The sequence below is a fragment of the Labrus bergylta genome, chromosome 9 (assembly GCF_963930695.1).
Source record: "Labrus bergylta chromosome 9, fLabBer1.1, whole genome shotgun sequence".
Classification (NCBI taxonomy): domain Eukaryota; kingdom Metazoa; phylum Chordata; class Actinopteri; order Labriformes; family Labridae; genus Labrus; species Labrus bergylta.
In genome coordinates this window covers 15,787,615-15,809,558 of record NC_089203.1, presented here as the reverse complement: position 1 = coordinate 15,809,558, position 21,944 = coordinate 15,787,615, and the positions used below count along the sequence as shown (strand labels likewise).

At 41.1% G+C, this 21,944-nt stretch overlaps 1 protein-coding gene across 1 annotated transcript in view; it reads right to left on the bottom strand.

Annotated features, from left to right (window-relative positions):
- LOC109993004 (dedicator of cytokinesis protein 2) overlaps nt 1-21,944 on the bottom strand; it is a 93,561-nt gene that overhangs the window by 53,983 nt on the left and 17,634 nt on the right. Inside the window, exons 21-24 of the mRNA XM_020645807.3 lie at nt 20,559-20,693; nt 15,501-15,609; nt 15,031-15,101; nt 13,085-13,191 (exon numbers count right to left, since the gene is read on the bottom strand). Of these exons, the coding sequence (XP_020501463.2) occupies nt 13,085-13,191; nt 15,031-15,101; nt 15,501-15,609; nt 20,559-20,693 (422 nt within the window). The remainder of the gene's footprint in view (nt 1-13,084; nt 13,192-15,030; nt 15,102-15,500; nt 15,610-20,558; nt 20,694-21,944) is intronic.

Sequence of the window (21,944 nt, the reverse complement as noted above, 5' to 3'; positions counted from 1 at the left end):
GATCTCTGCCAGGAGGAAGGGGAGGTTTGAGGGAGACACAAGGGAAGATGGGACAATCCAAATCAGAATATCACTCTATTTATTATCATTTTTAAAACAGCATATACAAATGTATTTTGTGATGGTGTAGTAGAACATGAAATGATCATCATTATAAAATATAGAGGGTTGTTTTTTTAAATGCTTCAAGCTTGGTTGGAGTCAAAACTAAATCTATTTAATCCATCAGAGCAGGAACTCATCAGCTTTGTCCCTTCAGCCTGGCAAAACAATGACTTGTGTTTTATAGCAATATTGTCCTGTGAGAATTAATCTGTTTCTCTTCCGGGCGGCTGGATGTACGATTAAACTTCCAGAGAACTCCCCGGTGTATTGACCTCAAAACCACATGTTTTTGTCTACTATTGATTCACAAAAAATAAACTCCGCTGATATTTTTAGGCGCAACATGTTCAAGGGAGAGAATGTGAAGCAGAGGGCGGGTGGAGGGGTAGCTGTTCCTGTTCTTTGAGACATCATGTGCATTTCAATTGACTGTGTCAGGAACCCAGCGTAATGAAAAGTAGCCATGTTTGGAAGGCCTACGCCTGCTCTGGTCCTGTGTGAATGTGAGTAGCATGAGACGTTTAGATAATAATAATAATGCATATAAATACTTTACAAGCTAAACAAACCCCTATAGCGTTTTTATCTGTGGGGTGTTCCACATTTTCACGAGTAGAGATGATTGGATAGAACGTGTCAAGATGCCTTTTCTTTATGCCGTGTAGATACATAACTTCGTCTTGGATGAGTTGGCTCTATCTCATGTTATTTATCGTTTCAGCCAATACACAAAGTGCTGCCTTGGAAAGGAAAGAAGAAGAGATTCACAGTGAGGTATGCAGCCCCTCCAGGATTTTACAGACTTTTTCTGTGATTGTTTTCGGTAAAGAAGTCTGATATCACTGCAGCTTTAACAAACATCAGAAACATCTATTGGCTGATCCAGTAGTTTGTCTTATATCACTTCCGGTCAATTCCTTTGTTAAGCCACTTAATAAAACAATAAAACACTGAAGTTTATTGTCTAGAAAATTGTATTTCGCACTTCAAGCATCTTCAAGTTAATTACTAATTTACTCCTTTCTACTCGTTCCTTTGGGTGCTGTGCCGGCATAAAACCAATGATTAGATACAGCTGGATTACATTTACAAACACAGTTTGAGTTTAGCAATGACTCACGTTTGTAAGAGAGACTTTGATTGGTGGGCAGTTCGCAACACAGCCTGTGATTGGTCAATAGATACATTACAAGGCATCATACAGTGACTGAAGGATCTATCACAACACTGAAACTTCCTGGAGGGATTTGAGCACACAACAGTAATTTGTTGGGGGTAAAAGGCTCCAGACAAAAGCAGAACAACATATTTCAGTGCAGTTATTTCTAATTAAAGAAAACTTTCAGAAAAATTCAGGTAAGTAAGTTTATTGAGGTTTAACGTTCCTAAATATGTCTTCTTAACTGTTCTTTACAACCGACTACTGCAGTGATTGTCCCCAGTGACACATTATGCACTGAAATGGTCAACCTTTCCACAACACAAGCTGACCCAAGAAGATTATATTCTCCCCAATTTCAGTGGTAAAATGGGAAAACAAGTAGCATCTTGTGCTCTTTTGAATAATATCTGTATAACCTGGGCTCTTCTGGGAGTGTTTGAATGCAAAGGAAAACACCTTCATCTCAGAAAGCCGCTACTTTCCATCTTAAAATTAACAGAACCACAAGCATCTTTCTCATCTCCAGCATCCTGCTTTGAAGAATCTGTAAGCTTGTATTGTCAGTGTTGATTTTCGCCAAGCTTCTTCCTTCCATTTAAAGTGCCTCTTGGGCTTCTGAATATGTGAATCCAAAAAGACAGAAGTACAGTCTGCCTCCAGACTCTTTATGCTGATGGTCTTCACTCACCGGTGCAGAACAGCACCTTTAATTTTTGCAGGTATTTCTTTGCACCTCGCCTTGCCTGGAATAACATCAGGAATGTTAATATCTGCCGCTTCAGCCTGAATGGTAGCTTTCTCTGAGAGCTCTTTGAACTGCATCGTGGTCCTCCGGGCTTTCAGTCTTGTAAGAACACCAGCTACTATGGTGTGCAGTTTCCTAGGTCATCCTTTAAGAGCACAGGAAATTATTGCTATTTCAAGAAACACTTTCTTTGGGGGAACTGTGCTGTGGCCGAGTGCACAAGCCGACCTTTGTGTAGAAATATAAGGATGTATCAAAAGATGGATGTAAAAATATACATTTTACAAACCTTCCCTGCATACTAATGAGTAAGTTCTCAGTGGGTCAATCAAACATGGTGGGAGTCTCCTGCATTTCCTCTTCAACCTTTTTTGAATAGACACTGCAAGAGATCATAAAGTGAGCAAAGCCACCTGACCTCATTCAAGTGAGAGTTTATGATCTGGCTGAGACAAAATAAACCTCTCTAAAACAATCATATTGCCCTTATTGTAGATTTAGTAAAAAGAAAATGCTTCCTGACAAATTGCCTTAGCACAGATGCTACACATGCTGGATCCTAAAATGTAGACAAATTTAGCTTCCTCAAACAACATGCAGTTTCTGCCAGCATATTCTGCTCTCAATCCTCCAGCTGACTCACGTCCTCATCTGGTATTTGTATTCATTGTTTTCCCTGGTTCTTGATATAATGCATCTAAATCTTTTGTGTTTTGTTTTTCATGTTTTGTTTTTTAACCTCTCTGTTCCTCGAAACCTTTCCTCTGTATTCTCATATCCCACCCCTCTCACATCACATTTGATCTCTTAATCATAAATCTGAGTCTGCAGCTCAGGATTTCTGGTTAAAGCAATTTCCCCCCAAACGTTTACCTATGTTGCCAATCACCCATGTTTAGGTATCCAAAACTGTGCATCTCAACTTGTCAGTGAGTACACAACAGTGTTGCATAATTTAAGCTCCAGATCTTCTCTGACTTGATCCTCTCACACAGATCTGCCTTTCGGGGCGGCATTCTGCACCCTTCATTCTGGATCCTATTTCAGGATTTGTAGTGTCTAACCCCAGTTGTGGCCTGAATCCTTTAACCTAGAAAAACACTAGAGGTGTGTTTGGTGGAGTTTGCTGGCAGCTGTTTTGTAAGAAAGAAGCCTAAAAAGAGACATAGCCCGAGGGGCTCAACTAAAGGCAAAAGGAGGGGTAGTGGCTGGGGAGATACAGAGGTAGAAGAAACTGTGAAAAAGGCACCAGAGGAATAAAAGAGAAAGAAAGTATATGAAGTAAATCAGTCGTTGCTTTCTATTCACATTTGAATAAAATCTAAAAAACAACATTTACAAGCCACTTTGGAATGGAAAAGCCCAATTTGACATAGACACAAACACACTTGTATTAAGGGACCAATGGTTATGCACCAGTGTTTCTGTCTGTTATGTTACACTCGCATGTGGGATTTAGCAGCATATTATGTGCATTAGCCTGCAGTGCAGCAGTGAAGTTAATCAATTCAGCCATGCTGCAGGAGAAAGCCACGCCAACAGGCACAGACAAATGGAAATCGAGGTCTTGGGGCAAACATTGAGATGCATTTTTACTTTTTTCTCATCTAGCTTTCAACGTGTGAAGATACACACACCTGTTCAAAGAAATAGAAATACACACAGGTGCTGAAGCACCACGCACAAAATATTCAGAAGGCACGTCAACAGAGCTCAAAGTACTCATCTATATTCAACATGAAATGTCTGTTTATTCAAGCTGTAACCGCAGCCTTTGATTATTAATGCCAACATGTGCCTGTGTGCCCAAGTGTGAATTGTCCTTTTTGTGTCTGATTTGATTCTCAACCACAATTTGATGTGGTAAGAGCTGGAATCTCTTTATGCCTGAGCAAGAGTGTGGTGATGTGTTTGGGTTACCAAGTTTGAGAGAGCAGACAGCAGCCACCCCATGGCACGCCACCACACAGAGAGCAGCTTTGATGGCTCAGCATCCAGCTCATCCTTTCTTGGCCCCATTTTTACAGTTGACAAGCAAACACAATAAACTACAGCCCATGCTAATGAGATGCAATCTCAGTTTGTAAGAGGCATGTAAATCAGAGGTGTCTCTCGATCTTTCTCTCTGCCTTGCTTTCAGGAAGCTGGAGTGATAGAAAAGATGATAATGAGGAGGTTTTGAGGCGCAACGGCGAGTAAATCTCCTGCTTTCAGAGCGGGCTGGGACCATGCCAACTGTCTTCCTGCTTGGTGATGGCTAAATGTCTCTCTCAGCAGGTTTTTCATCTTTCCGTGTCACTGTGGGTGTCTACTCCCATCCACTCCCCCCTTACTTCATTCGTCTTCCTCCCTCATTTTTAACTCTCTCACTTTCCATCTCTGAACCCCATTAGAAATTTAGATGCATTTTTTCTGTTCATACTTAGGTCGTGACTGTTGCATTTTATTTTGAATGCTTGTCCGACTTGGTGTGGTAGTAAAATATGTATTTTTTTACAAGATTTGTAAAAGCTAGAAAGGTGGTTTATTGGTGTTATAAAATAGTTTTGCCAGTGTGAATGAGAAAGTTGCCTGTGTGAATGAGAGAGTGCATTCCAAAGAGTTTATGCTGATAAGTTTCAGATGATACAGTGCACTTGTGAATGAAGGTGATATACACTGGAAGTGATGCCTGAAAATGCAATTTTTAGTCAGATATTTGTTTTGATCCTGATAAGAACTGAACTACACAAAAAAACACAACGTCAGCAAAAACCAAAGTAAATCCAATCCCAGCAAAGGGTGCCGTCTTCAGTATGGAAGGATTTCCTTCTAAGTATACATACACACAAAAAGTAGTTCTAGATACTGTTGTTACTTTGTTCAGATAAATCCCTTGAGTGAAGCCTCTAAATGCAGCTTTTATCTCTTTGCCCTTTGTTTCAAACAGCGAGCAAATGATCTTTCTCTTTCTCCCCACCTGTCTTAGTCACTGAGTCACCCTCTAATTGCCACCTCTCATCCCCTCCTCTGCTCACTCTTCCACATGACTACCAAATTGATTGACCAATTAGTCTGTTTCTAGCGTTAGTAGCTAGGGTGATTCTAACCACGGCAGATCAATGGTAGATGAATGCTTTGCGGTGAACCACTGCACTGATTTGATTGATGGGCAGACTTATTCCCAGTGTCCTCTAATGGGAAGGTTATTTATCATGAAGCTCCTGGCTCCAGTTAAGCTAATATCTGATTTCAGTTCTTTATCATTTCTATTTGTTTGGATTGGATAACAGGATGAGGACCCTGATATATGAACTCCGCCTGTAAATCTTTATTCACTTACACTTATCAAGAGCTTACTGAAGTGCTGAAATCATTTGTCCTAGTATCTTCTGATATCTCGACTTTATGATGACCCAGAATCCCACAGGGGATAATTAAGATTAGAGCAGTCCCAGAAATGTTACTTTGCAGTAACTTGACAGACACAGGTGAAAGATGCCGCTAAGCTTTTAAGTGGCAAGTCAATTGTTGACAGCAACAAGCTGTTGTGTCAGGTTTCTTTAGTGTCACGTATACCAAATGAATAAATGGATAAGCGTTGATACTCCGACTGTTGTGTCCCTCCGCTGTCCTCGTCTGCATTTCTTTTCCATCGAGATCAACCCACTGACACAAGCATGGATCTGAATTTTAATTAGTATGAAACAGAGGCATTTCCCAGAATGATTGAATTACATTCACTTTGCTTCATTAGTATCATCCATCCTCCTTTTTCTCTACTGTTTCATCCGCAATCTCCCAAACTGCAGTCTCTGCAGAGTGTGACTGAGTGACAGATTCTTCCTCTCTCTCTCTATCATTAACCATCTGGATCGCAGAGCTCGATAGTAAACATTGCTATTTTGGGTCAGCCTGCATATCAACAAGAATAATCAGTCAAGAATAATCTGTGGCAGATGTCTCCTCTGCTGTCAAACACCAAAACACACTCATTCATTTGAGGGTGGTGACCCACCATGCCAATGTGACCTCCCACTACTCCAAAAAAAAAGGCACAAAATAATAATCATAAATAAAAATGTATAAATAATGTATAGAATGTATATGCATATTTATTTCAGCAGGGTATGAACATCATTTACTGTCATGTTCAGCCAGTTGAGGAAAATAAATTTCTAGATTGCCAGAACAGTTTACAATTTGTAATTGGGTTGGCAGTCTACACCAGTGCGTAGCACCCCTTGTTGACAAGATAAATCATGCAACATAAATCATACAGGGATTTTTCAGTGGTCACTGAATTAATATACAGTCCCCTCATGTTTGCGGCATGTAAGCAAAGCCCCACATGCCGACAGTTTGTATTTACTATTTTAAAATATAGTATGGGATCATTTTGAGCTTTACAAAGTAACACATCAGAGGGGCAACTTTTCAGATCTTCTTAGCCTTATAGTTTGAAAGACCAATAAGAAGAGCTATTTCAAAAGTCACCATTCAAAATAATAACAAAAATACATGTTTTTGATTCATTTATTGATTAATGTTTCCTCTGAATACATGTGATAGGGAGGATAAAGGGAAAAGGAAGTGGTTTTTAAACTGTATTGATACATGTAGGTTACTGTTTAAAAATAAAACAAAACGCCCCTCTGGGGACCAGGCGGCCACCCCTAACAGGTAAACAGAGTGGAAACACTGACACGTAGGAACATCCAAAATCCTCTGATAGGTATGGTAGACAGTATGTGCTTAGTTTCAGTGAGTGAGGTCTCAATGTAGTTACAGTATGGCATGAAATAAACTTCTATGTTATGTAACAAAAAAGAATGTAATGTAACACAACATAAAATAAAATGAAGGAGCCCGACCCAGCAGGAAGAGAAAAACAGCCGTAGGGTAAACAGCAGCCATATGACGATAATGTTTTCTATGATTCACATGTCTGTCTCTTAAAATGGCTTTAAAACTCAAGATATGGCACACTGGCGCATGGGGTCTACCAGACCTCCAAGCAACCTGTTAAACACATAGGAACCCTCACACATCCAGAGCAGTAGTAAAACTGACAGCTTTAAAATTACAGCTCAACCAGCTGCTTTGAAAAAGGCTTGGAATACACAACAATAAAGGCTGGTCTCTTTTGGTGCTAGCAAACATATATCAGCACATCCTTGCTTCCTTTAATTAAAAACAATGTTTTCCACATTGGCTTAAATGAGATATGAGATTTAGGTAGGACAATTACAGAGACTAAATATACATGTGACCACATTCACATACCATTTACCTCCGACTTCTCCTTCAGCGTGCTCCAATGGTGTTCAAATAGTTGACTGCAGTATTTCAGTTTGTTAGTTGAGTTAATGTAGGGAATACAGCTATAACTTTTAGTTCAAAGTATCTCAATTGATCAGCATCTGATGAGATAAAGGAACGATAAAAACCTCTTGTACACTGAGCCATAGTTCAAGGTTGTCCAAATATTAGATAACTCATTAGCTACCATCAGAAAACCGCTAATGTTAGCATTCAAAAGCTTGCGAACAAACCTTCTCTTTGAGGGATTTTACACATTCCTTATCATATCCTATTACAATATCAAATGTTGCTATCATAATTCAGTCACTTTCTTGAAAAACATGTTTTTAGCTAGAAAGTGGCCGAATGCTTACCCTAGCTGTTACGGATGATAATAATTAAGATGCAGTCCGATGTCTCTCCAGAATTTCCCATACAAACACCTTTTTAATAACTGACCAATCTGGAAGGATTTGTCAGATATACATTAACACGACACCTGGAATAAAGCAGTATGACACTGTAACAGTTAGCTTCCCACCCTTAGAGTGACCAAAATGTGTGAATATGGTGACCGGAGAAAAATAACTGATTCATGTACTGCTTGGAAATATCATTGTCAATTAAAGTTCCCAGTTGAGGCCAGATGTAGAAAGCCACGTTTAGTATCAAGTGAGGCCTAAAGTGACCTGTCACTAATGCTGATTGGTAGAGAATGTGGGGACAACCGAGATCACTCAGCACTGATTAAATCCTGACAATAATAACTGCATGGTACATCACTCATCCATATTCATCAAGCCCTGACATGCATCTGTTAAGTAATCACAGGGGAAGGGGAAATATACATTGGTGTGAACAATGTCAACAATATTGCATAATGCGCTGCGGTAAAAGGCAAGCAATTTAAGTAATGAGACTTCTAGGCGTATATGACAGATTTATGAAGGAACACACTTTTACACTATAGAGACAAGGGAAGCTATGATGGTATTTTTTTTAACTTTTTATGTTTATTTTTTTATTTTTTATATATATCCTTTATTAATCCCTGAGGAAAATTCGGTTTACACTGTTATTTATAGGGACATGCTTCTCACATACATAAGCCCAAATCACACGCATGCACAAACAGGACCTGTGGACATGCAATGGTGGAGAGATGTCAGAGTGGGGCTGCTACAAGCTGCTAAGCAGAGAGCGCACCAGAGCAGTTGGGGGTTTGGTGCCTTGCTCAAGGGCTCTTCGGCAGTGCTCGGGAAGTACCCTGGCATCTCTCCAGCTACCAGACCAACTTCCAGATTTGGTCTGCACCGGGACTTGAACCAGCAACCCCTCCGGTTCCCAACTCAAGTCCCTACGGACTGAGCTACTGCCGCCCCATTTTTCTGTCATAAAGCTATCTAGCTGAAACAAGTCATATTATAGGAACTGAAACAGCATTCTCTTTTATCTGTTTGACATGTACAAGACTGGTTACATGACCGCAGTCTTTTTTCAAACTGTACAGATGGAGGAAGAGAAAAGACGGAGGAAATCCAGAGGGATGGTGGATTGAATAAGGGACTTGGGCCAGCTTTGGGAAATGAGTGGGCAAACTGGATGACGGACTCATCCCTCTGTCCTTCTGCTCTTTGCTCTCCCTGATGTCTCGCTCTTTTTCTCCCTTTTTATCACTGTTGATGCTCTCAATCTGTCACAGTGATTGCCGGACGGATTTATAATTTGCCTAAATTGAGCCATAATGCGCCTTGTAAATTTAATTTTGTCTCAAAACCAGATTAACAGGATGTGTTTGTGCATCTGCGCATGTATGCCGGGCTGTGCGTGTGTGCATTGTGCGTGACTTTGTGTGTATGCAATATGTGCTTGCCAAGGCCCATAATCCCAGGAGCGTATGCTGAATAAATCAGAGCATTTTTTGAGAGAGGGAAAAAAAATCCAATCCTTTCAAACACTGCCCATGGATGCAACCAGTCATGAGAAAGCCAAGGCCATTATAAGCCAAGTCAGCAAGTTGGACACACACAAACATACAAACACACACACGTTGACACACATTTCAAACCAAGGTTGAAGAAAAATAAATTAAAGTGACCATGAGACAGGACCTCATTATAAAGATAGAAACTGCTTTCCATCTGAATCACTGGAAAAAAAAAACTTTACATACATACACAATGGTTCAGGACTAATTGTTATCTGATTTATGCAGCTGTTTCTGAAAACATATAAATATACCCACATATATTCAGGCAAAGCCCTCATTTGAACCAATCAACGTCCAGATTTTAGTCACAACACACATTAAAAAGATTTTCTTTTCTACGGGAGAAGATTCTGTACAACTTAGTTTACTGTAAGCAATGTCTTCCCCCAACGCAAAAAATATATATATTTTTTTTTTCAGTAACATCATGTGAGGAAACACGATTATTAGGATCTCATTATGTGCTGCTCATGGTGCAACTTTAAGTAAATCTTTATTTATTTAAACAACCATGATTAAAGTACAAAATTGTTGCCTTGCTCGAACACCACCAAGAATTTTGTGTGTTCTTTACATTTTTCTGTCACATGAGCGAGCAATCTCTTTTCTCACACACACACAAACACACTCATGCCATCTCCTTCCATCATCTAACCCCTCCTGCACTGTCAGTGGCTGACATTTCTTCCCCGAGGATGTGCTTGACAGGCCTGCTCACACAGACAGTCAAGACAGACAGACAGACAGGTAGGGTTATTAAATATGTATTGCAGTGCAGTGATAGGACACCGGGGGCCATTAGCTATTATAAATATATAATTTAACTCTGCTGCATATTTCAGCATCCAGGCGAATGGTACCACTGCATACAAGCCCTCTGATTAGCATCCAAATGCTAAAATGCATCTCAATTAGACTGAGTGTCAGCCCTCATTTGGCGAAGCAGAGATTCGAGATGGAGAGGACCAATGTATAAATGGACGAATAAATAAGTAAGTACGATGCAGCAGGGTGGGTGGACGGCTAGAAGAGCGCTAGCTATCAGCGGCTAACAGAATGCAGGTTTGCTGATAGATTGTGAAGCAGGCCTTAAACTTTAATCACTTTTGGACTGTTTAACTGAAAAACATGGCCAGTCTCTCTCTTTGGCTCACTCGCTTGTTTTATAACTCTCCCCGAGCTATTTTGTTTTCTCTCAGCACTACCATCCACCTGTTTTTCCCACTCTCTCTGTCCGTCTGAAATCCCTCGTTTCCCTCTTTTCAACCAGCCTCTGTCTCTTCCCCATTACTCTGCCATCCATCTTTCTCCTCTCTTTACTTATCCCTCTGCCCCTGCCCCACCTTTACCAAGCATCATGTCATGTTTCCTCTCTTCCTGGTCCAAACCAATTTCTCTCCTCCAGGGATTCTTCCCATTTCTTTTTTCTGTTTTTCAGTTTTTTCCCTCGTCCGCTCATTCTTATCTCCTTGGTTTTTTCCGCTGCCTCTGCCTGACTGCATCCCCATCATATCTTAATTTGTATTTGAGATGAATACGAAAGGAGAATTTTGCCATTCCCAAAAACTACGCTCCAGACAACTCCTGGCATGAATTCAACACACTTTGCACACTACAACTGGCGATAAAACTCTTTCTAAGCCTTCTAAAATTATCACACAACAGTCATTTGATTTTTCTCATTCTGACTGGTAATTCAGAGATCCTCCTTTGCCAAAATGGAATGATCCCATTTCTTACTTTGCTTTTTTTCCCCCTCTTTTTCTACCCATCATTCCCATGGTTCCCTCTCCACATCCCCTTCTTGCCTTCCTCGTCTAGTGACAGAGCGTGACTCTGAGCATATTGACAACTAGCCAGTGGGCAGAGCCTGTAGTCTAGACCCCTCGGGGAATCAATCATCCGAGCCAAGATCGATACCAAAAGACCGTATCCTGGACCGGCTTCTGACTCGACCGGCAGTGACTGACTGATGAGCCGACCCACTGCTACACTGGGCAAAAACAACATTAAAAGGGAGTGTGTGCAACCATTTAGCATGCACCACTGCACGAACACTGAAATGCACAAAAACACTCACACCAGGATACAGAGTCATCATTCACTCTGAAACAAATGCATCCAAGTGTGGCTATAGGTTGTGTATGAGACTGCACTCTTGGGGCAACACCATGATGTGACTGACTCCGTCTCACACAGCCCAGCATGTATCCCATATCAGCCCAATTCAGACACATTTCTGTCTCAAACTCAGTCTGCCTCCATCATTTACAGTCTACATCCATTTCTTTAGCGCGCTCTGCCGGGGCCCGATTATGGGCCCCCTTATCGAGTCTTCATTAGCCAACAGCACAACATTACCCCACTCCATACATCACTGTGCTCTTCCTGTGCGGGTGAAAGAACCACTTGTCAGCCCACTACAAGCAGATTAGACAGTCATAATAGGGCTGAAGAGAGGTAGGGCTGAACTCAATGGGATGGAGGCTAAATGTGATCACTGATATGAAGTGAGCACTTTAAAAGGTACAATACAGGCTAACTCGCATGTCCCTAGCAATTATGTCACATCTATTCAAAACCACGACAAAGTAGAGGGAGCTTGGTGGGAAAATTGCCTCACTTACTACAATAACACTGGAAAAACCTTTTGTCTTCTTTAAACATTCAGTGATATCACTTCTTCTACTTTGGCTCACAGCAGGTATCACCTCTGACTTTTATATAGATAAAACCCATCTTTTCTATTTTCTCCTCCAGCACCTGCTGAGACGTGAAAAGTGTGCTCCTTTTAAGGTGCATAGACATTCTCAGTCTGGTTCAATAGGGAATATCACTGCTGCAAGGACAAAAAAAAAAAAAAAACCCACAAGAAACTGAACTGCCAATTCCTTGTTTAGGCCAATGTATTTTTACCCTGAAGATTGTTTAAGCTCAGCACACGTGACTTTAAGTGGCCTTTAGCGTTACAGAGGAGAACATTATCCTGTGCTACTTGTGCTGGTTGTAATATGACGGTGTCTGACTCAGGTCCATTGCACTGATTAGAATGTCTGTGTAGGTGAATAGATGAGCACTGAAAATATGTGACACAGCATAATCATCAAATAACCATTGTTTTCTTTATCTCAAAAGTAAATAGCTCTGGAGAACAAGGAACTTCGACTTTTTATTTGAACGTTAGCTGCAGCAGGGAACACTGAATCATATGTGAATCCTGTTTTTTTTTTATAAATCCAATAACAAAACAAAGGAATAAGGGAGACAAGGCAAAAGACCGTCATATAGTTTATATAACCCGTCCAGCAGTCTATCCTCCATAGCTCAAAGTGACTGGACAGTGTGAGTATGTTGCAGTTAACTGAATCAAAGATAAATGCATAAACACCAGTATTTTCCTTCTGCATTTGGCTGATGCTTTTATCCAGAGTGCTTAACTGGATTGCCCTACAGGGACTGAAACATTACCCCTGCAGTATTAGCAGCACACTTTGATCCACTGTGCTGCATCAAGATAAAACCTTTAAAGCAAAGAACTCCCTCACTGATCGTAAAGTACATTGAGAACAGCTGTCTGTCCAGTGTAGCAGGGCTGGACTTACTCGCTGTATAATAGACCTTTTAATGCGATCTCAACCTTTAAGTGAAAAGCAACTAATGCTCTGTAGGATTTTACACTGAATGGGCTGGAGATTATTTGATAGTGTGCACATCTCTTATTGGTTCTTCACACAAGTGTTTCATCTGCTATTGGTTGGTAGGTTGGTGCTGAGGAGAGAAACCGGAAAATATTACACACCTTGTCTCTGGAAGAGTTGGCTGCTGACAATCTCAGTCATGGAAGCCACCTTCTGTTTCTGGAGTTTCTCAGGAGGAATGCAGGAATAAAAATCATGCAGCAGTTGACTGGAGAGAGAAAGCAAAAGGGCGGTGGAATAAATAATCGGTGAGATCATTATACAGGAGAAGCAACAGGTCTCTCATCTTAAAGATGAGCACAATATTCAAGATATTTATTTTCTGAGGATTTTTACAAATACTGATTTTTAAATAAATAGCGCTATTTATTCCCTCCATATAATGGATTCGAAGATCGAAACTATTAAATCTTAGTAAGTCAAGCTTTAAAACGCTCTCCTTTAGGGTCATGAAATATGCATCGCTTAAAAGCAAAGGTTGGAACATAGTGCACCGTAGACATGAGCAGATGTGCGCTGCATGAAAACAAATGAGCCCAAGCCTAAACGTGCTTTAATGAAGACACAGGTTTTGAGTCATCCTCCGCCCCCAAATTCAATTTTATAATAATTAAACAGGCTGGTTGCAAGCCGTGACGCCACTTAGAAAGATTGAATGCTCAGAGCACGGTAAACCCTTTGTCTTCATTTTTGCGTCCGTCTCTCACTTTGTCTCTGACGTCTTCAATTATTCTGCAGAGGTTGTGCAAGCACTTTCAGTAATAGCATAAAAGGATAAAAATGCATCACTCCTGCTACCAAACTCAAGCACAACAAAAAGGTTTGTACGACTTTTGATGTGCATAAGCTGGCACAAGGACACACCGGGGCGCAGAGGCTCAGAGCAGACTTATCACGCCCACTAATCATCTGAGCTGAATGTAATTACAATCAAAAATGTCAGCCCATTCCCACATGGACATGCAAAGGACAAACAGAGCAAACAAAACACAAGCATAGATGACAACGTATGCACTGGTAGCACACTGAAGATCACACTCCAGGTGAGTTTACAAGGTGTCGGAGTGTGACCGAACAAAAGATGAGACAAAACTTTGATGTCCACCTCGTGCACACTGATTGTAAATCACACAGGCTGCTGGGGAATTCTGCCTGAGGCAATTCTGATCAGGAGTGCCACGGGGACTTCACTTTCAAGTTCAGAAAGCTCAAGTATGTTTGTGCAGTGTGTGTGTGAAGAAATGCAGAAGTCACACAATAAGGGGCGAGCGAGCGAGTGTCTGCGGGAAGAGAAAATGAATGACAGAAAGTGAGAATATGTGCTTTGATCTTTGACTCTCTGCCCTTCATCACCTTCTGATGTGCATCTTTGTCTATTTGCTCGTGTATGTGTGTGGCTGGTGTTAAAGGTAGCACCTTTTTAAAGCTGTGTTGACATGGAGCCACTCAGGGGATTAGAGTTGCAGGTGAGGAAGGTAGGCAAAGCACACAACGGTCACAGAGGTGAAAAGAAAAAATGACGGAGACGAGACAACGGATCAAGACAGGTTTGGATGTGGAATTGCTGGAGGCGAAATAATGTGCCTGAAATTTCTTGTCTTAAAAGTCGTTTTTTAACACCGGGGTCATTTTCAGGGCTTCACGCTGTATTTGGAGTGTGATTCTGGGTCAAAGAGAGGTGAAATAAGCCATTCCCAGTCGTCGTACTTGTCAGGAGGCCGAGATTAAAATAGACAAAGTTCAAATGGCTTTTGTTTGATGGTTTCACGGAAATAGTCATTTCAGTCAGGGGCACATGGAGGAGTTACAGGGTGTGTTTGAGTGTGTGTCCTTGTGTTTATGTCAGTCTGATGAGATTTTTATCACCTGATAAAGGAAGGTAAGTCTTGAACAGAATGGAATGTGTGGCCGACAGAAGGATGAGGGTCATCGAGCAAAGCCAAGAGGAAACCAGGAGCTGAGCTGAGAGCTCCCACACGTCCTCTCTGTCAGTGTCACACACTGAGGCCAAAGATAAGTGTGTGAGTGTGTTTTAGGTTGAGCTTACCTTAAGAGTTTGGCATCAAACACTTTCTCAACATCGTGCAGGACAGTTGGAAGGTACTTTAGCGCAGCAACCTGGTGACACGCAAACAAAGCAGGTAAACACTGTTCAATCAGCGTCTCAGTATCCTGTGGAAGTTGCTTGTAATAGGAAGGTGACTTTGCCGTCACAAAGTCTATCATCCTGAGTGTGAGAAAAGAAAAGATGATGTTTTTCACACGGCCACCTGTCCGTCTGCCTAACTTTTTGTGACTCTCTCTCTTTGAACATCTCCATCAGTGTAAGTGGTGTGAATGAGGGGAAGACATTACGTAGCAGAATAATCCTGTATCAGTTGGAGCATGAGGGGGAGTGGGAAGGCGATATAAGTATATGTAAAAGAAGAGGCAGAAAGGGTTGAGGATAAGGATGATAAGAATTTAAAGAGGAGTATTGAGGTGAACTAGAGGTGCACGGTGAATGTGCGTGATTACCCTGAGCAGCAGAGTGCCGGTGTAGTCTGTTCTCATCAGGCTGTTGATGGACTCAAAAAGCCTCTTCAGTGACTCCTCAAACTCTGCCTGCTCCTTCCCCTCATACAGTCTAGGAGCACAGGAGGAAATTAATGGAAATGGAACAGAAACATTAGAGAGGGGCAAATGAGACAGCATGAGACGAACTTCACAAAACACAACGTGACATGATTAGAAAAGGGAGATGGAGAGTGGCAGGATGGATGCAAACAGATTGTGCAGGGGACTGAGAAATGAGGGGAACAACAAAGGGGATAAAAATCATCAGTGAGGTCGAGGCTTGTAGAGGGAGAAGAACAGACAAATGGACAAGATAAGTATGTAAACACAGAGAGAAGTCTAATTTACTTTAGTTTTTCTGTGCTACAGAATTATAGAATTAATATTTTTGCAAGGCCAAAACATTTAATACTGTAATATGAAGCATGTAACTTAGATGTTACTAATACAGATGAAAAAGAACATTTTGCAATCATCTTGTGCGGTCTTCATTCCTTAGCTTGTCTCCTTTTTACCACCTGTGTTCATGACAGGATTATGTAGTCATCCATATAGACACCAATGGGAACCTGCTGCAAAGTAAGATGATGCTTTCTGTTGTATTGAGCGGATAACCGGCTCTATCTTAAAAGTTGAGCATCACCCTCTGCATTGTGAGCCTCATCTTCTTCCTTCTGGTCGAAGACTCTCATTTCCAAAGTGCAGAAACGAAGCGCCATAGGAACAGCTTTGTCCCAGCAGCCATTATTGAGTGTAACAAGTCTAAGGGTATCTGTGTGCGTCATGTTTTGTTTTTGTTTTTCCTCTTTGCTGCTCTATGTGGTTGTTGGTCATCTCATGAAGGTCTTGTATGGAGGGACAGAGATAGCAGGCTGGGAAGATGATGTCATGCTTCTTAATGGTTCATTTATTTATTTATTTATTAATTGTCTTAGTTAATGTTTAAGGTTCAGTGACTTTTACAGATTCACTTGCCTATCAAATGATTGGAAGTGCACTTTATGCACTACCAAACTTAAACCCATGCACTGTGCATTCACACTCTGTATGTTTTATGTATTGTCTGTGGTGTATTAAGTATACAGTTGTGTACTGTATGTTACTCTCCCTGCAACCAAATTTACCTATGGGTTCAAATCAAGTAACCTGAACCTGTATGGATACTTAGGTTGTTTGTATTTTGCTTAAGAGTGTACTTACACCATTCAGAAACGGGTCTAGTGTTAGAACAATCTTAAATCTTAAATGTTCTCAGAGATAATTAAGTTTGACAATCCATCATTATGACATATGATAATTTAGTGTATGTAACAAGTCGCATCTTTCCTTAAAAAAAATGAACATTTGACTGCATAAACTCTGCCAGTAACATGTTTTTTCCTTCCCCTCACTGGTTTGATTTTGCAGCTTTAAAAAAAAATAAAAAATTCAATGAACATCAAGCATCTCCACTGGGATGTAAATCATGCTGCAGCGGTTGTTTCTCATCACAGTTTAAATTGATCCAAAGCTGGTAATGATAATGTTTCTGAAGGCATCTTCATCTAGCCAGCGCTGGCTTCCTCTGTGCAGAGTAATCTAGCAACAAGTGAAATTACACCTCAATTCCTGTGTTTCTATGGAAATGGGTAATCGAAAGTCTGGCCGCAGATCTCAACATCTTTTGTTTCAAAGCATGGGTGAAAATAAAAATTCAACATGTAGATGCTCTATTGCACTTAGATCATTTAGTAAAATTCATTGATTTTAAATATGAAGCTGTAAAAAAACTGCTTCATGGAGTATAGGTCTCCTTGTACTCACTCACTCGTGTAATTTAATTCCCTTTAATCAGTCATGTGAAGCTTCAAAACAATGCAGTATTATGATCACAAGTAAAACTAAACATGAACAAGCACCAACTGCTGTGATCACATTTCTCCTCGGAATCACAAAAAGAGAATGGGAAGAAAAAAACGTGTATCTTTTTAACCGCTATTCACATCACATTCAAACACCCACACACCTTTTATTCCCTCAGTGCTACTTTCCAGACCCGTAACCAACTTTTCTCTCACTCATCTCTCCGCCCCTTTCCTTCCCACGTCTCCTCCCTATCTCCGTGTGATTCAGTGAAGCCGTGCAGTGGTTAATTACAATCGAAGTCTGAGGGCTGGAGGGACGGATTAGTATGTGGCACACACAGTGATTTTAGCATGTGGGGGGAGGGATTAGACGGTGACACAGAGGTATTATCAGTGGGCTATTTGCAGAGTACAGTTCTGATTACAGACGCATTGTCCTGCTTAATCCAGCAGCCCTGTCTGTGCATAAAAATATGAGTGTGTTTGTGTGTGTGTGTGTGTGTGTGTGTGTGTGTGTCCGTAGAGAGAGAGATGACGTCTTGATGTGTCGGGGTCAGTTTTGGTGTTATAGCACCCGCTTATGCTCTCACGCCATATATGCACTTAGAGTTACCTAAAATAGTTGTGTCCCATTAGTACAGTATTGCATGTTAGAGCCTGCGGAGTACTTCTTTAATCCGACACAGAAAAAATATATAGAACTAAAAATGACTGTAGGCTCTCACTACAAGTTATCTACACACATACACACACACACACACACAGGCACTCAGTACCCACACATTTGCACAACAACACAAATGCGTCACACCGGCTCAGCAAATTAATAGCAGAGACAGATGGAGAGGAGAGAGAGGGAGGGATGAAGGGATGATAGGGAAAGGAGTGAGGAAAAACTGAGGAAAGTTGGAAGTTGTAGGAAGGAAAGTGAGAGGGCAGTTCACAGCTTGTAGAGGTGGAAGACAGAAGGAAAAGACACAAAAGAAAACAACAAAGAAAAACATGTCCCATGTGATTAACATAATCACTACATGAGCATATCCGTCAAAAGTGTCACCTTGTCATGATTCATAATCGCAGTTTCCGCTTGACTAATCATTAAATAATTCAGTCTTGTAATTAACCAAAGCCTCAGGATGGGCCAAATTTGAAATGCTGATGTTTTGGGAATATGATATGCTGTGACCAATGATACAGCAAAACACACCAAAAGAACAAACAAAAAACATTGCTCCTTTATAACAGATGACTAATTCTTATAAAAATGAATGAATAGTGCAGTGAGTCACATAATTACCTTGAATTTTGTTCAGTCCAATGCTAGTTAAATGGATTTATTCATGCTGAAAATGGATGAAATATTGTAGACCCCCCCCCCCCCCCCCCCAAGGCCAATCAGTATCATGCTGCAAAAGTCGGTTTTGTTTTGTTTATCTGTAAAGCGTAGGCATTTCTGTTTCTGATGGATCAACTGGAGTTAATTAAGTATGCCTCACCATAATTGAATACACATTATATTTCCCCCACTGTATCCTTAAGACGCTTTTTCTTATTAGCAGATCAAGATATCATGTCTTTCTATCAGGGAAAATCATCTCCAAATAATGAGACGTATCACTGAAGAACAAGATAACGGAAAACCATCTAGACCTTTGAAACAGTGGCGACCTTATAATGATGAGATCCTTCCATCATTCAGTGAGAAACATATTAGAGATGGCTTTTATAACATGTGTGAAATATGACTGGGAAATGATGCCACTGGATATGGTGTGACACAATGAAGGAGAGATAGAAGGTGTGTTTTTCGGACGGAAATAAAGAGTAAAAGGGGAGGACAACACAAGAGGAAAAATATATAGAACATAGAACAAAAAAGTGAACAACTGATGAACCAAACTACAGGAGTGTAATGAAGGCGTCAGGGCGTGAAGGCCAGAGAGAAGGTGAAAGAAAGAGCCAAATCTGGCACAGCCTGCCTTACATATTTTAAAGTAACCACCATGCAGCTCTTTTAGACTCTGCGAGAACATAAAGCGGTTTTGACAAACTGATAAATGTTCAATGATGCCTGTTTAACTATTAATGAGTGCCAGTGTTGCTAGTGATGAAGATGGAGCCTCACAGATACACCTACAGTGCTGCTTGCTGCCTTTAATACATGATGTTCTATGTTGGTATGACAAGGCTTTATAGAAGAAGATATATCTGATGTAAAAACTTTGTAAGCAGAGCGAGCTGGAGTTAGACAGCTGCAGTAGGCACGAGAGGAAGAGGAGGAGGAGGGAGAGAAAGGGAGAAGGCGGGTGAGATTTATCTGATCAGAGAGGCCCAGGAGAGGCTGGAGCTCAGTCAATCCAGGAGCACACACACACACACACACACACACACACACACACACACACACACACACACACACACACACACACACACACACACACACACACACACACACACACAGATAAATATTTGCATAAGTGTGTAAATGCATATGTAAAGGCTAATCTAACCAAACATCCTGCGCACACACACGGGCATGACAATTTGGGACATCACACACTGAATTAATAAATAACCAAACTCATCCACCATACTGAATAACAAAAACACTCATTTCAACAAACAAAGCCCATGATGCCCACAAGAAGATTCAAAATGAAAGAATTTGATTGACCAGTGGACACTGAATGACAAAGTCATATAAAGTCAAAGCCGATTGTGTCTGATATTCCTGCACACTTTCCCACACACACTTGCGCTGAACTCACCCACAGGCAGGGCATATCACAGAGCTGTGTATCATGCATCTCATCTGTCAGCATCATCTTCTGTGCTGCAGTTATAAATAGTGTTTACACTTATCGTACAGCGCAGCTCTCGGCTCGGCACAGTGGGTGTCATAAGTCTCTCTGCAGGAACTTTGTCTGTCTGGTGTTTGATCGGCTGCCCATTCAGCAGCGCTGTCCTTTCATTACCTTTCTTGCGGACGCTTCACTTCATCATCATTGCTTATTGGCAACATTAGTGCTGTAATCAGCTTGTTTTCTCATCGTGCTGTCCAAAACAAATACTGTGTGTGCCTTCAAGACTTTCTATTTGCATAACTCTGGGTCCAAAGAGAAGTTAGAAGTCATCATAGTCAGAACACACCACAAGAAGACACATTAACACTTACTGGGAATAGAGCATACGTGAGCGCACGATGAATTTGAAGATGTACTCCAGGGCTTTGAGGGTGCGGAAGATAGGCTCACACTGTTCCCCTCGGCTGGACACATCCAGATACCTCTTCAACACCGACATCAGCTTCCTGAGAGTGAGTGATAAAAAAAAAAAAGACGTTGATAAAGCGAAAGAGAGAAAAAGGAAGAAAAATACTCTCGGCCTGACTTGTTATCCCTCCTCTGATGTTCCACAGGTTGGAAAGTTAATCACCAACTCTATTTTTCACTTCCATAGAGCAGAAAGACAGAGTGCAACCCAGTGCGAGTAAAAGAACGAGACAGGCAGGGGGCCTGCAAGTGGAAATATGGCAAAATGGTATTTTACACCTCAACTGAGGTACCTTTCATACAACTCACAGACATTTTTATTTGCCTGAGATGCATGGTGAAAAAAAAAAAATCATTCCAGCACATGCTCTCCCTACGGGCATCTTTAGACACACGTAAATATACCGCCGTGTCAAAGAAGTGCAAGAGAGGTGTGGGTGGTGAAGAGTTCAGTGTAAGTTTATTTTTTACCTCCATTTCTCTGCCTGATCTCCATCCGAATTAGCTCAATTGCATGCTATAGACACTCGCACGTTGAGTACACTTAAAACAATACTGCAGGCCTCCAGAGGGTCAAGACATTTGGCCTTTAATGGCTACAAGGAGGATCATCCACTAACTGGTTAAAAGCCAAAACATCCTCAGAAATAATAAAACTCTGTGAAAAAAAGACCTCTAACTTGCACACCAGGGTGGCCTTGAAAATATTATTATTGTAAGCACCATTCAGTCCTTCTTAGTTTTGTATTGCATGGATTAAGGGTAAGAACAGGAGGATTGTTTTATTGGAGAGAGAGATAAACAGTTTAAAATATAGTGAGAGGGAGTTTTACATAACAGCTTCTGGGCTGAAAGGCATTTAGCTGGCAGTGACCCTCTTAAAGAGGGTGAACTGCATCACCACACAGGCAGAGCAGCTGAGGGATGGAGTGATGGTGGAGAGACAGATGAAGAGATGGAGTGAAGACCAGACAGGAGGAGAGACACGAGCAGTAAGTATTGTAATATAAAATGAAAGAAGAAAAAAAGAGTCTGAAATGTTTTTAATTTCCTTCTTGGAGCTTTGGTAATAAAAACAGATAGAGCCAGTGCCCACTGAGTGAATAAACAGAGTAAGAAGCAGACAGTAGTGTTTGGGGAGCATGTCTGAGTGCTTTAGCTGGTACTCCATAGAGAGGAGGGTTTAAACTCTGGCTAGATTAGCGTACAGTAGAGTAGTTTGGTCTTGGCCAGTGAAGTTCTCTAAAGGCTAACCCGCACTTAACTCCTGTGGTGGCTGGATCAGTGCA